Raw genomic sequence first — 16168 nt, 5'->3', positions numbered from 1 at the left:
GCTGTCTAAAGCTCTGCTTTTGGAGAATTTGTCATAAGACAGAGTCTCAGTGCATACACAGGAATGAGGACTGTGTATACTTTATTACACACACTCAAAATTTTTTAAAAAACAATGGAGTATAAGTGTTAGGTTCTGATTTCTGGCCCAGATTCCTTCTCCCTTGAGGGACTAGTTATAACCCATAACCATCATTTCCAGTCATATAGTCATACAGACTGAATTTCTTCTTCTTCTTGTGGGTCTTATTGTATTTGCTCCTTATGGTGCTAGGATTTCTGCTTCCTGCTAAATGGCCATGATTACTAGAGATAAATATTTTTTTTCTCATGCATCTATTCAGAGGACGGGTAGTTAATACTGAGTTCATATCATTACTCTTCTATGGATGCCTGTGGTAGGATCTGCAAAGACAGATGGGGAGCATGATGCTGCTGCTGCTCTGTGTTTCTCTAACCTAAATCATCAGTCTATCTTTGCTGTTACCTTCATCCACTGCTCTTCCAAATGCAATGTTAAGTCAGCCACAGGGAGGGTAATGGAAATAACAGCGTTATTTCCTTCTAGAAAATGGACTTTGAGACACCATCAGTCCTCCCGTCCATTATGAATAAATTTGTGCATGTTGCATCTTCTTCATAGCACTATTTACTATCTTGCAGGAAATAGTAGCATACAGCATTAATCAATTCATTCATTCCAAAAATTATATTGCCTGCCTCTTATATCCAGACACTGTCCTAGGTAGGCTATGGGAAATATAAGTAACAGCCAAAGATGTCTGCCTTCATGGAATAAATCTTCTAGCATCTTCAAAGCAGAATGAGAGGAAACTATGGTGTAGCATTAACTTACTATTTGAAAAAATTAAAAGAGGAAAGAATATTTCAATACCCTTGTCAAGCAGAGTAGTCACCAATTAACCTCCAATCGTTTAAACTTCCTCTACCAGCTTTCAGCAAGGGACAGAGAGAGGAAGATGAAAAACGGAGATGCAGAAAAAAGTAGAGAGACAAAACATAGGAAAATGTGGTGGGAATAGGAATTATTTGTTTGATCTTAGGGCCCATTTTCTTGAATTAAATAATAATTCATATAATTGATGAAACTGTTCTGCAACAGAAAAGAACAATCTTATCTGATAGTATTGGTCCTTATTATTCATTTCAATAACTTAAAAAAAAATTTCCGTCACTCTTTAAAGATTCCTCATGTCAATTTGCAGTCCATACCTCTGTATGCCCCTGGCCCCAGGTAACTGTATTTCTGCCTTTTACAGTTTGGCAATGTAGATTAATTTACTTTTTTCTAGAATTTTATAATTTAGAAACACATAGCGTACTCCATTGTATGTGATGTTTTTCTATCAACATAATTATTTTGAGATTCATTCATGTTCTGTATATGAATGATTTGTTTATTTTTATTTCTGAGTAGTAGTATTCTATTATATGGATATACACTTTTTTTATCCATTCACTTATTAGTGGGCTTCGAGTTTATTTCCAGTTTGAGGCTTTTGTGAATAAAGCTGCCATCTATGAATATTCTAGTAGTCTGGGCATGCATGTACATTTTTACTTGTCTTGGGTAAATATAAAGTGGAGCATGCTGGGTCATATGATAAGTGCATGTTTACACTTTTAATAAACTACAGATAGCTTTCCAGAATGGTTGTATGGTTTTGCATTCTCATGTGTGGTATTGAGAATTCCACTTGCTCCAAAACCTTGCTAACATTTCTTGTTTTTTAATTTTAGCTATTCTAATGGTTGTATAATGTCATTTTTTTGTCATTTTAATTTTAATTTCCCAAATAACTCATGGTGTTAAGCATCTTCTCATGTGTTTACTGATCTTTTGTGTATCTCCTTTTTTAAATAAAGTATAATTGACATACAACATCCTATTAGTTTCAGGTGTACATCATAGTGATTCAATATTTGCTTATATCATGAAATGATCACCACAGTAAGTCTAGTTACCATACAAAGTTATTAAAATATTAATGACTATATTCCTTATGCTGTACATTACATCCCCACAACTTATTTGTTTTATAACTGTAAGTTTATACCTCTTAATCCCCTTAGTCTTTTTTTTTTTTTTTTGCTGGGTAGCATTCGCCCTGAGATAACATCTGTGCCAATCTTCCTCTATTTTGTAAGTAGGTTACTGCCAGACCGTGGCCGCTGATGAGTGGTGTAGGTCTGTGCCTGAGAATCAAATCAGGCCACCGAAGTGGAGGGCACTGAACTTACCCACTAGGCTGTGGGGCTGGCACCACTTCATCTATTTTGCTGGCCTTTCCACTGCTCCCCCCTCTGGTAACCATGAGCTTGTTTCTTGTATCTTTGAGTCTGTTTCAGGCTTTTTTTGTTTGTTTACTTTGTTTTTTAGGTTCCACATGTAAGTGAAATCATACAATATTTGTCTTCCTCTGACTTATTTCACTTAGCATGGTACCCTCTAGGTCCATCCATGTTGTTGCAAATGACAAGATTTCAATCCTTTTTTGACTGAGTAACATTCCATTGTATATATACACAACATCTTCTTCATCCATTCATCTAACTATGGACACTTAGGTAGCTTCCATATCTTGGCTATTGTAAATAATGATGTAATGAAAAAGAGGTGTACATACCTCCTTAAATTAATGTTTTCTTGTAAGATAAATATCCAGAAGTGAAATTTCTGGATTGTATCATAGTTCTATTTTTAATTTTTTGAGGAACCTCCATACCGTTTGCCGTAGTGGCTGCATTAATTTACGTTCTTACAAACAACGTACCAGGATTCCCTTTTCTCCACATCCTTAACACTGCTTGTTATTTTTTGTCATTTTGGCAGTAGCTCTACTAACAGGTGTAAGGTGATATTTCATTGTGGTTTTGATTTACATTTCCCTGACGGTTGGTGATGTTGAGCATCTTTTCATGTGCCTGTTGGCCATTTGTATGTTTTCTTTGGAAAAATGTCTATCCAAGTCCTCGGCCCACTTGTTATTTGAGTTGTTCATTGGATATCTCCCTTTTTAAGTATGTGTTCAAAGCTTTTCCTCATTTAAAAAATTAGGATTTTGGGGGCCGGCTCCGTGGCCGAGTGGTTAAGTTTACGCACTCCGCTGCGGAGGCCTAGGGTTCGAATCCTGGGTGCGGATATGGCACCGCTCGTCAGGCCACGTTGAGGCAGCGTCCCACATCCCACAACTAGAAGGACCTGCAACTAAGATATACAACTATGTACCTGGGGTGGGGGGCGGTTTGGGAAATAAAGCAGGAAAAAAAAGGAAAGATTGGCAACAGTTGTTAGCCCAGGTGCCAATCCACAAAAAAAAAAAGAAATTAGGATTTTTGTCTTATTCATATTCAATTCTAAGAGTTCTTTATATATTCTACATACAAGCCCTTTGTCATGTATTTGTATTACATTTTCTCCTTTTTAGTGTTCTAGATTTCTTTTTGCATGTTTGAAGAGCTAACACTTTAAAGTTTGATGAAGTCGAATACGTCATTTTTATTTGGTATTGCTAGTGTTTATGTGCCCTATTTAACAAAATCTTTGCCTACTCTAAAATTACAAAGATTTTATCATATATTTAGCCCTAGAAATGTTATAGGTTTGCCTTTTACATTTATATCTATGATAGGTTTTGAGTTAATTTTTGTGTATCATATGAAATAAAGGTTATTGTTCTTTTTCTTCATAGAATGTGAAGTTTTTGAAGTAATATATGATGAAAACTCTTTCCCCATTGAATTGCATTTAACATTAGTCCAAAATAAACTGACTGATATATATATGTACATATCCAATACATATGTGGATCTATTTTTGGTCTGTCTTTTCTCTTCCTTTGATAGGTATGTCTATCATTTCACCAGTACCATACTGTCTTGATTACTTTAGTTTTATGATAATTCTTGAAGTCATGTAGTGTTAATGCTACAACTTTTTTTTTTGTTTTTTTAACATTACTTCCACTATTTTGTCTAGTTTGCAAATCCACATATACAGCTTGTCTATTTATATAAAACTCCTTGTAGAATTTTTCACCATATTGCATAGAATCTATAATCCCTTTTTGAAGAATTGGTCCCTTACTGAAATTGGGTCTTCCAACTCATTTATTTGTGTTTTCTTTATTTCTCTCAGCAGTGTTCTATATTTTTTTTTGAGGAAGGTTAACTTTCAGCTAACATCTGCCACCAATCCTCCTCTTTTTGCTGAGGAAGATTGGCCCAGAGCTAACACTGTGCCCATCTTCCACTACTTTATATGTGAGACACCTGCCACAGCGTGGCTTGATAAGCAGTGCATAGGTCCATGTCCAGGATCCGAACCAGCAAACCATGGGCCCCCAAAGTGGGCCACGTGTACTTAACCGCTACACCACTGAGCTTGCCTCCCAGTGTTGCCTAATTCTTAATAAAGTATTGTGTAACTTTTCATAAATTTATTCCTAAATATTTATAGTTTTTGGCATATTATAAACGTATTTTTCTGTTTTAATCTTTCCATTGTTTGTTCCTAGTATACAAATATAAAATTACTTTTGTATATTATATTTTTATCCTGCAATCTTACTAAATAAGTTGTAGTCTATGTTTTGTAGATTTCTTAGAATTTTCTACATGGACATTTATCTACAGGTGGAGACAATTTCACTTCGTCCTGTTTCGTTTTTAATATTTTTATTACTTTTCTAGCCTTATTTCAATCCCTGGAAATTCCTGTATAATGTAACTTCCATAGAGGTGCTGAGGATGGACCACCTAGCCTTTTGAAAATATTTATATGAAAGTCATTTAATATTTTGCCATTAATAATGATCTTAGCTGAAAGTTTTTCATAGATATTCTCTATCAGTTTTTGTTGTTTGTGTTATTATTCAACTCCTCTCTCTTTCGGCTACTTTTAGATGATTTCAATGTTAAAAATCCCATTTAAATTTTTCCATTGACCTTTCAGGCATACCTCTTTGCATTACTTTTTTAGTGGTTGTTCTCATGATAAGAATATATGTTCTTAAATTTTCAGTTTACTTAGAGTTAATAACATAGTAATTTACAGATAATAGAAGGACTATGAGTCCTTATATGTTTATTTTTCTCCCTCCATCTTTATGTTATAGTTATCATATGTCTTATATCTTTATACATAAAGTCTCCAGAAGACAATATCATAATTTTTATTTCTAGAGTTTTATGCATTTTAAAGGGATTAAGAGGAATACAGTATTTTTTATTAAACCAGCTATTTACCATTTTAGATTCTTTTCAAGTATTCCTGCAAATCAGAGATTTCCGTTTTCCCATTGATGTCCTCCTTCCTGGTTGTATGATCAAGAACACTTCTATAGCAACAATGGCTTGATTCCACTAAGACATCTGAGAAGCTCAGAGATTGCCTTTTAGAACTGTCCAGCTGAAGGATGGGGGAAGAACGTTTATGCACTAAATTCCTGTCTCCATTGGCTGGGGTTGCTCCTGGGAACTAAACTGCTTCCACACTGGGATGCACTTGTCTGTGGACTGATTAGGCAGTTCGTGATTTCCAGAAGGTCTTAGTTTTCAGGGGAGGACTTGAGCGTTGAAGTGGAGATGTTGTGGCAGCACTGAAAGTGGGAAACTGATCATGTGGGTCAGAATCACCCACCACAAGCATTTTAATTCCTCAGTCTCAGTTCTCCCATCTGATCAATGAGGATAACACATGTACTTACATCATGAAATTCTTGTGAGGATTAAGTTTGCATAAACTGTTAATCATACTTCTTGGAAAAAAGGAAGCCCTGAATGAATGTTCTTATCATTTTGTTGATGGCAAGCCCAAGTTCCTCAAAAGTAGGTCTTCAGGGGTTGAGATAGATGATAATAAAGTTAGGATTAGCAAGCGAATTAGGGTAATATTGAATCCTAGGGTTGAAGATCCCTGTATTCCACCACCATCCACCTACACCAGAAGGCACTACTCAGGAGGCAACACTTTGAGGTTATTGACACAAGAGAATATTTCTTGTCTGGAAGTCATACAAACCCTTTTTTCCTTTATAGTTCTCTACATGACTTTAAAGGCTTTTATTTTCTTACTTTTGATCTGACAGTTAATGTATATGTCTCAAAAAATTTTGTCATTTAGAATTCAACTTTACGTCAACTTCCATCTCGTATTCCCCCAAATTAATCAATGGTATGTCTCACAGATATCGATACAAAATACCTATCAATAAACACATATTGAATGGATAAAGCTACAAATATCTTTTTATACCTGAAAGTTGGAACCAAGTATTTCTCAATCAGAAATAGCAAAATAAACTTCAGACCAATGCTTACCTTTAAGACAATTTATTATATTATATTCTCTAATGATTATTAAATGAAAGTTATATAACTATGCACCTAGATAGAAGCAAAAGAATAAATTGGCCACTTGAGAATTGACAGAATTCAGAAAGAGTAATTGTTTTTTTATGTGTCAATTCAATTGCTCAATATCCACTACAAAACATAAGGATGCTCCATGATGCTTTTGATCTCACATTTGAATCTCTAGAATCTTCAGAGATTTATCCCCAAAGGCATACAAAAATAAAAGAGAGCTATATATCCACAATGACTTTAATCTGCTACTGAAAGGTGAATGAGTTCTTATTCTAAGAGGTAAGATTTTAACTTTTGTTAATGAATCTGATGTACTGATTTTCATTTACCATTTGAGAACACTTTACTCCCTGAAATTATATCTGTTCTCAGAAGTCATGCTTGGGAAACAGGGAAGATGTAATTAAACAATCAGCTAGTTAGCAACTTTGGCTGAATTATTGTCTCCACCAAGAGTTCATGTGAATAAACAGGCATAATCTAAGTTACCAGGATTCCTTGTTTGTCCCCAGTAAGATGGAAACTCATATGGTCTTTCAATACTATCCAAACTCAAAAGTCCCCAATTATGCTAATAAATCCAATATCTTTTAAATATTCTGGGGATTTATTGATATGTAAAGATTTACAGGTTTAAATTGAGATTAAAAAATTGATATTGTAAATATCTTTGCAGAAAGACTGACTTTATGGGTCAGAATGCTTTAGCTTCAAAGCAGTAACACATTAGACAAAACTTCGGATATAAAGTCAGATAATTTGGAGGTGAGGATCAACCTAGCTATAAACTGGATGATCCTTTTTCAGTTTTTAAGCTATACTTTATTCAGCTACATATTATGTTGAAATTAATATTATTTCAGTTGGAAACTCCAATTGGAAAACATCGTTTCAGTAGGAAGTGATCTGATTTGTTCAAATAAATGTGTTTTAATTTTTTGAATATCAACCATGCTTTTTGCATAGTGATTACACTATTTCAAATTACTTGATAAAAATGATATTTTGAAATACAAATATTTTTTAAATATCCAATAAATTTACAATAAATGACCTCATTTATAACTGCAATTTGAAATTCCTTTGTGGGTTAGTATCAAGAACAATTTTATTTCTTCTTTTAAAAAATTTTTATTTAACTGGTTGATATTGTGAAATATGTAAATAACCAAGTGCCTCTTCTATACATAACTGCTAGAAGGCTTAAAGGAAAATCTGTTTTCCACTTATTGTCAGATGTACTGACTTCATGATAATTTTATTTAATTTCATTTATTGTATAGTTTCTAGAGGAATAGACAGTCATTCTTCCTGGACTTCGTACTTTGACTCCACCACTTGCCATGTAACCTTGTGCAAGTTACGCTACCTCTTTCACAGTTAACTCATATATGAAATAATAATGAGAGTAATTAATACTATTTTATGGATAGTGAAACAGAAATATACATCTATATGTATATATAAAATTCTTAACCCTATGCTTTCCTTTGGTAAACATGTAGTGTTAGGTATTACTAAAATCTGTATTACAAAATCCTGTGTGTGTGTGTGTGTATATATATATATATATGAAGTTGTACATATATATGCATATTTGATCTACTCACTGGGCTTATTTGTAATTTTCTTCTGTCTTATGTTATTTATACTTTGACCTCAAAGCCACTTTAAGCGCACATGTGGAAACAATATGATATAAAAAGAAAAAGTGACATTATTTGAAGGAAGTTTCTGGAATTTCTGTTAAAAATAATTCTAAAAATACAGAGCCTCGTCATTGCATGTAAATATGCACTGATGATTCAATATCTTTATTTAAAATGACTTCCCATATGTGTATTAACAAAATTGAAACCATAAAGTTTACAACCTTTTTAATGTAATGTTTCCTCACAGCCTCATTTTGGTAGCAGCTACACTGTCTCATGGATTCCCTGGGGGATGGGAACCACACTGAAGTGACAGGGTTTATTTTATTGGGCTTAACTGATGACCCAATCCTTCAAGTCATCCTCTTCATGATCATCCTATGTATCTACCTGGTGACTGTATCCGGCAATTTCAGCACAATCATTCTTATCAGAATTTCATCTCAGCTCCATCATCCTATGTACTTTTTCCTGAGTCACTTGGCTTTTGCTGACATGGGTTTATCATCTTCTGTCACTCCCAATATTCTTGTAAACTTCCTGGTGGAGAGAAATACCATCTCCTACCTTGGATGTGCCAATCAGCTTGGTTCAGTCATTTTCTTTGGGACAGTGGAGTGCTTCCTCCTGGCTGCCATGGCATATGATCGCTTTGTGGCAATCTGCAGCCCACTCCTTTATTCCACCAAAATGTCCACACAAGTCTATGTCCAGTTACTCATAGTGGCTTATGTGGGTGGTTTTCTCAATGCTTGCTCTTTTACTGTTTGCTTCTATTCTTTACTCTTTTGTGGACCAAATCAAGTCAATCATTTTTTCTGTGATTTTGCTCCTTTAATTGAACTCTCCTGTTCTGATATCAGTATTCCCGCAGCTGTCCCCTCATTTACTTCTGGCTCCATCATTGTGCTCACGGTGTTTGTCATAGCCGTCTCCTACATCTACATCCTCTTCACCATCCTGAAGATGCGCTCCACTGAGGGGCGCCACAGGGCCTTCTCCACCTGTGCCTCACACCTCACAGTGGTCACTCTGTACTATGGGACAGTCACATTCATTTATGTGATGCCCAAGTCTTGCTACTCAACTAACCAGAACAAGGTGGTGTCTGTGTTCTACATGATGGTTGTCCCCATGTTGAACCCCCTCATCTACAGCCTCAGGAACAATGAGATTAAGGGGGCTCTGAAGAGACAGCTTACTAGAAAAACATTTTCTTAATTAATGTGTTACTTTATAGTATTTGGTGTAGTAATATGCTGTATATAATAATAAAAGGTCAAAGAGTGTCTGTGGTCTAAATATATTGGTCCATATGTCATTAGCCAGTGTGAAGCTTTTTTAGTAATGGTATGGGGTGCAGTTCCTAATACCAAATTGTAAATCAGAAGCCTATAGTGAATTACCTTTAATAAAATTCAATTAAATTCATAATGAGAAACACATATTGGTTCACCAAAAAAAATCTAATGTGTTGAAATCTTTCAAAAATTTTATTCATGTTTTTTGTTCCATAGCTGTTCTCTGATAAGTTAAGGTTATTTTACCCCCAAACCTTTAAGATATTGTCCATTTTTTTGACAGCAGTTTATCCTTTAACTAGTGTGATAATTATAATTATGACTAAGTACATTCAGAGAGGAAAGAAAAAAGTGGAACCAGATAGAAAATTGGTGGATGTGATTTCTTGCAGGAAGGTTATCGGCTGAGGATGGGCTTTGTGGACCCATAAAACTCTGGCCTATGTACCTGATCTCTGGTTCCAGTCACCATATAGGGGGTCCTCAGAGAAGAACAGAATGGATGTCTCTTCTGACCTGTGAATTCTGTCAGGTTAAAACAGGTCACTTCTCTGTGGGAATAAACAGGGTTCCCGAACTCCTCAGGGACTGAGTGGAACAAACTCTTGGAGTGACTTTTTCATGGTTAGGCCTACAGCATGCTCAGGAAGCTGGAAGGAACTGGATTGTCTCTCCCCTGAATATGTTACTGCTGTCTGGAGAGGCTTACTCAATCTCTATGTACAGACGACAACCACATTTATTTATCGTTCCTGTCCCCTCTTTATTGTTTCAGACACAAATTCTATCTTTTTGCTGACAGACTCATAAGCCATTAATCATTTCACGCATTCATTTGTTCTTTCATACATTCAAAAGTTATACTGGGTTATTCTTATATTCCAGAGACTATCCAAGGCCATTGAAAATATAAGTGATAAGCATTCAGTATATCTGCCCTTGTGGAATTTATCATATAGCAGCAGAGAGGCAATAAAACTAACAAGTTAGTGATTCAAACTATTCTAAAGGGATACGTGCTATGGAGAAAGAAAAAACAAATCAAAGTAACAGAGATTAACATGCTGGGGCCGGAAGTGCAAGTGCAGACCTTACTGGGAAGATAACATCTGAGCAGGGATGCAGGAGGTTAAGACACTTCTTGTCAGATACAGTGTTACCTGTGTACATTTGTGCATATCTAATCTTCCACTCACAAGCATATAATTTACCTTTCAGGCTTTTGTTCCAACTATGGCAGGCTTGGTAATTTTAATCAATCCCATGGTGAGCACAACTAAAACAAATGATAAAATGTTAACCATGTCTTAAATATCACATTAGAGTTTACAGAATAATAAGAAATTGCCTCACAAGAAACTGGCCCCAGAGAAGTAGACCCAAAACTCAAAAATGCTTTTGCAATGAGAGGATTTGACAAGCCAGAAGGGAGTGTTCTCAACCTGGGCTGTGGATTTAGAGTTCTTCTGGAATGAGAGGAGATCATGTCAAAACCCAGCACATGTCCAGATGAGAATTCTGACTGATACTCCACACATATATCCTCAGATAAGAGGAAACTTGAAATGACCAAGTCTTGCCCAGGTGTGCAGCCCTGAAGATCTAGAGCGTCTCAAGCCTTGAACTTGGATATAAGATGGACAAGGACGGGTGGTGCCTCAGGGTGAACTGAATAAGCAAACAAACAACTCAAGCCTCAATTATTCCTACCAACAATTATCCAAATAGAATAACCAGCACCCAGTGAGAAATAATGACTAGCACAAAAGGAAGCAAGATACCAAACATGAGAGCTAGTGGAAACAACAGACAACAGAAACAGAACCACTAAGATTTAAGATATGTGAGTTAATAGACACAGACTATAATATTACTTTGTTTGAAGAGATAAAGGGCAATTTCTGAAAATACAAAGAATCAATGAAAACCAAAAATAACCATTAAAGTATGCAAAACAATCATATAGAACAGCATAACTGAAAAATGCACCTTGCTAGCAGTTATACCAGGCATTTCTCTGTGGTGAGCATAATCCTAACAGATTTTCACTTTGGATCCCAAGAGACAGCGGAAGCACATCCTAGCTTTGGAGCCTCATGACCATAATTGGAACTAATATATCTTATAATACTGCCAGGTATAGTTCCAGGGTCCCTACAAGTATAGTTTCCAGTTATCAAAATCACTGCAGTCAAGGAGACATAAAGCATAAAACAGAATATATTTCATATATTGTCCTACCAGTCTAGATGCATTTTCCAATTAAAGAATCATGTTGATTACAAGCAATGTTGCATTTTCATCAGGATATAGGCAAAACAGGAAGTTCATTAAGGTCAAATTTGTCCTTAGAGAAATCAAAGTATTTTGTTAACTCTTTACCATAAAGAGGATGATGCATGTCATCTGGGGTATTAAATGCCATGTTGTCTATAGAGTTCTGAAGAAATGCACTGTTTAGGATTCTGTACTGCATCACAGTCAGAACATAAGGGCTCTGTGTGAGGCTATTTGAGAAACTGGCCACCTACCCTGCATTCAACATACAGGGCTCTCAGAGAAATTATGAAATATATTTGGATTTTATAAAAGAGGCACTACTACATAAAATCTTTGACAATCTTCTAGTATTTCTTTGACAAACTTGTAGACTCCTTTGCCAAAACTACATACTTATTTACTTGTGAACCTATGCTGATAATATAGGTTTAATGAAATTATATTTTCTTGGATGGTCTTGATGGTTTTTATAACAATTATTTGGGACGTCTACACAAATGTAATTGGTATATGTTAACCTTTAAGTTAAGAAAAAAATTAATAGCTGGGGAAATGTCTAAAATTCAGCTCTTAGCTAAACCAAATGAAAAAGTAAAAATCTGATTATTCATAATGGATTTTAAGCAGTATAAGGTGCTTCTTAAGCAGTATGATGTGCAAAATCTGAACCACAAGATTGACAACATTGAACACATATAGAACATACGTCAACACAACAACCAACTGCAGAAAATACATGATTTTTCAATAGTGTATTTTTTAATTGATCAGATGTTAGAAAATAAATCGTCTCAACCTACTTTTAGTAGTTTTCATTTTCATAAAATATCTTCTGTAAACATAATGCAATAAACCTGGAAATCAATAACAAAAAGATAACTAGAAAATACCCATACATTTGAAATGAATTATTACCCAATTAAATAACTTGAGTCAGAGAAAAACAATCAAATAGAAATTAGAAAACAACTGGATAATACATATAAAAATTTGTGCTGTAAGTATATCAGTTCTTGAAAGGAAACTTATACTAGAAATACTAGAAAATGAAAAAGGCTAAAATTAAAACATTTGCATTAAATTGAATAGGTAGAAAATAATACTAATATAAAACCTAGAGTTGTACAACGGAGAGAATTATAAAATGAATAGGAAATATTTAGCAAATAAAATATCAACATGCAATAGAGAGGTCCAAAAATGACAAATGTTTGGTTTTTATAGTGAGTTTTATTGACCATATCATTAATTTTTTAAAAAGAAAGTCTAACCAATATAAGGAAGGTAAAGATGGATATAACTATATATTTGTGTATATTGATAAGAATATAATTATGAATCCCAGTGCCATTAGGCAATAAAAAGAAAAAAAGTCATCCAAATTGGAAAGGAAGAAGTAAAACTGTCACTATTTGAAGAAGACATGATGTTATATGTAGAAAACCCGAATAACTCCACCAAAAAGCTGTTAGAACTAATAGATGAATTCAGTAAAGCTGGAGGATATATAATCAATATAAAAAATCAGTTGCATTTTTATACACTAATAGTGACCTATCAAAAAGAGAAATTAAGAAAACAATCCCACTCAAAATTGCATCAAAAAGAATAAAATATCTGGGAATAAAATTAACCAAGGAAATAAGAGCCCTGTACATTGAAAACTATCAGGCAATAATGGGAGAAATTGAAGATGTAAATCAATGGAAAGATATTCTGTGAAATGGGTTAGAAGAATTACTATTGTTAAAATACAATATACCCAAATCAATCTACAGATTCAATGCAATTTCTATCAAAATTCCAATGGCATTTTTCACAGAAATAGAACAAACTATCCTAAAATTTAGTGGTATGGAACCACAAAAGACCCTAAGTGGCCAAAGCAATCTTAAGAAAGAAGAACAAATCTGATGCCTCATGCTCCCTGATTTCAAACTATATTACAAATTACAGGAATCAAAACAGTATGGTATTGGCATAAAAACAGACACATATGTCAATGGAACAGAACAGAGAGCCCAGAAATCAACCCACACATTTATGGTCAGTTAATTTGTGACAAAAGTCCTAAGAATATATAATGGGGAAAGGACAGTTTCTTCAGTAAATGATGTTGGGAAAACTGGACAGCCACGTGCAAAAGAATGAAACTGGACTACTATCTTACACCATATACAAAAATTAACTCAAAACAGGCTAAAGACTTGCACATAAGACCTGAAACCATAAAACTCCTAAAAAAAAAACAAAGGTGGTAATCTCTTTGACATTGGTCTTGGCAATGATTTTTTGGATTTGCCACCAAAAGTGATGTAACAAAAGCAAAAATCAACAAGTGGAATTATATCAAGCTAAAAAGCTTCTGTATAGCAAAGGAAATGATCAATAGAAGAAAAAGGCAACCTACAAAATGGATATTTGCAAACCACATATCTGATAAAGGATTAATATCTAAAATATATAAAGCACTCATACAACTAACAGCAAAAACAATCTGATTTTAAAAAGGGCAAAATTTATAGTGTGCACCAGGCAAATCAAAATGCAAATCAACATCATGAGATATCATCTCACATCTGTTAGAATGGTCATAATCGAAAACACAAGATATAACAAGTGTTGGTGAGGATATGAATAAAAAGAAACCCTTGTGCCCTATTGTGGGAATGTAAATTGGTGCAGCCACTATGGAAAATGGTACAGAGGTTCCTCAAAAAATTAAAAATAGAATTACCATGTGATCCAGCAATTCTACTTCTGGGTATTTATCTGAAGGAAATAAAAACACTAACTCCAAAAGATATCTGCACTCCCTTGTTCATTGCCATGTTATTTACGATAACCAAGAAATGGAAACAACCTAAGTGTCCACCAATGGATGAATTGATAAAGAAGATGTGTGTATATATATACACAATAGAATATTGTTCTGCCATAAAAAGAAGGAAATCTTGCTATTTGTGACAATGTGGGTGGACACTGAGGGCATTATGCTAAGTGAAATAAGTCAGATAGAGAAAGACAAATGCTGTGTGATTTCACTTATACATTGAATCTACAAAAAGAAACCTCATAGATACAGAAAACAGATTGGTGGTTGCCACAGGAGGGATGTGGGGCGTGGGTAAAATAGATGAAGGTGATCAAAAGGTACAAACTTTCAGTTAAAAAATATATAAGTCCTGGTTGTGTAATGTATAGCATGGTGACTACAGTTAATAATACTGTATTGCATATGCAAAAGTTGCTAAGAGATTACATCTTAAAAGTTCTCATCATAAGAAAAAATTATAATTATGTATGGAGATGGATGTTAACTAGACTGTGCTGGTCATTTCACAATATATTCAAATATCACATCATTATGTTGTACAACTGAAACGAATATAATGCTATATGCCAATTATGCCTCAATTAAATACAATAAACAAACAAATGAAAAATTCCAAAACATGAACAGACATTTCACAGAACAGGACATACAGAAGACAAATAAGCTCAGGGAAGTATGTTCAAAATCCTTAACCATTAGTGAATGCAAATTGAAACCACAATGAGAGATCACTAAACAGTGAGTTGTTGTTAGTGATCCAAATTGTTGGCTAAAATAAAAAATAATGAAAACACCAAATGCTGGCAAGGATGTAGAGAAACTGAATCACTCATATATTGCTGTTAGGAATGTAATACAGTGCAGCCATCCTGAAAAACAGTTTGGTATGTTCTTATGTAAAAACTAAACATGTGATGATTATGTGAACCAGCAATTGCACTCTTTGACATTTTTCCCAGAGAAATAAAAACTTATGTTCATCAAATACCTGTACATGAATGGTTGTAACAACTTTATTTGTAATAGCCAAAACCTGGGCACCACACTGATGCCCTTCAATGAATGTGTAGTGAGACAAACTGTGGTACAATGCCACTCAGTAATAGAGAGAAACGTAGGGTTGATATGCACAACAACCTTGATGAATCTCCAGGGAATTATACTGAGTGGAAAAAGCCAATTCCACAAGGTTATGTACTGTATGATTCATTTATGTAACATTTTTGAAAAGAAAAATTTCAGAACTGGAGGAGAGATTGGTGGTCGTGAGGGGTGAATGACTGGGCCAGAGGCATGGGATGGCAGGGAAGGAGATGAGGTGGATATGATTATAAAAGGACAACATAAGAGAATCTTGCGATGATGGAGTGTTCTGTATCTTTACTGTAGTGGCTGATACAACAACATATACATGCGATGAAATTGTTTAGAATTAAATACACTCACAAAAATGAGTAATATTACAATGGGAGATCTGAATAATATCAGTGGATTATATCAATGTCAAGATCCTAGTTGTAATTTTGTACTATAGTTTCACAAGATGTTCCCATTTGGAGACATTGATACACAAGAACTCTATATTATTTGCTACAGCTGAATGTGAATTTATTATTTCAAAATAAAAAGTGTACTTCCAAAAGAGGGGCAAGCTGAGGAAGACATAGGCACCAGGGCATTCGAGAAGCCATTTCTGCTTTCATCTACTAC

At 34.6% G+C, this 16168-nt stretch overlaps 1 protein-coding gene across 1 annotated transcript; it reads left to right on the top strand.

Annotated features, from left to right (window-relative positions):
* Positions 1–8316: 8316 nt before the first annotated feature.
* LOC106843942 (olfactory receptor 5P76-like) lies at positions 8317–9262 on the top strand. Its single transcript, XM_014861194.3, has one exon. It carries the CDS (start codon positions 8318–8320, stop codon positions 9260–9262), a length of 945 nt encoding a protein of 314 aa, XP_014716680.3. The 5' UTR covers position 8317.
* Positions 9263–16168: the final 6906 nt, after the last annotated feature.

This window comes from Equus asinus, chromosome 20 (assembly GCF_041296235.1).
Source record: "Equus asinus isolate D_3611 breed Donkey chromosome 20, EquAss-T2T_v2, whole genome shotgun sequence".
In the NCBI taxonomy this organism is placed as follows: domain Eukaryota; kingdom Metazoa; phylum Chordata; class Mammalia; order Perissodactyla; family Equidae; genus Equus; species Equus asinus.
Note: the sequence above shows the minus strand (reverse complement) of the source record. Positions and strands in the feature narration are given on the sequence as shown.

What these genes read in the sequence shown, in the direction of transcription:
- LOC106843942 (XM_014861194.3), top strand. Translation starts at nt 8,318, where the DNA reads ATGGATTCCCTGGGGGATGGGAACCACACTGAAGTGACAGGGTTTATT.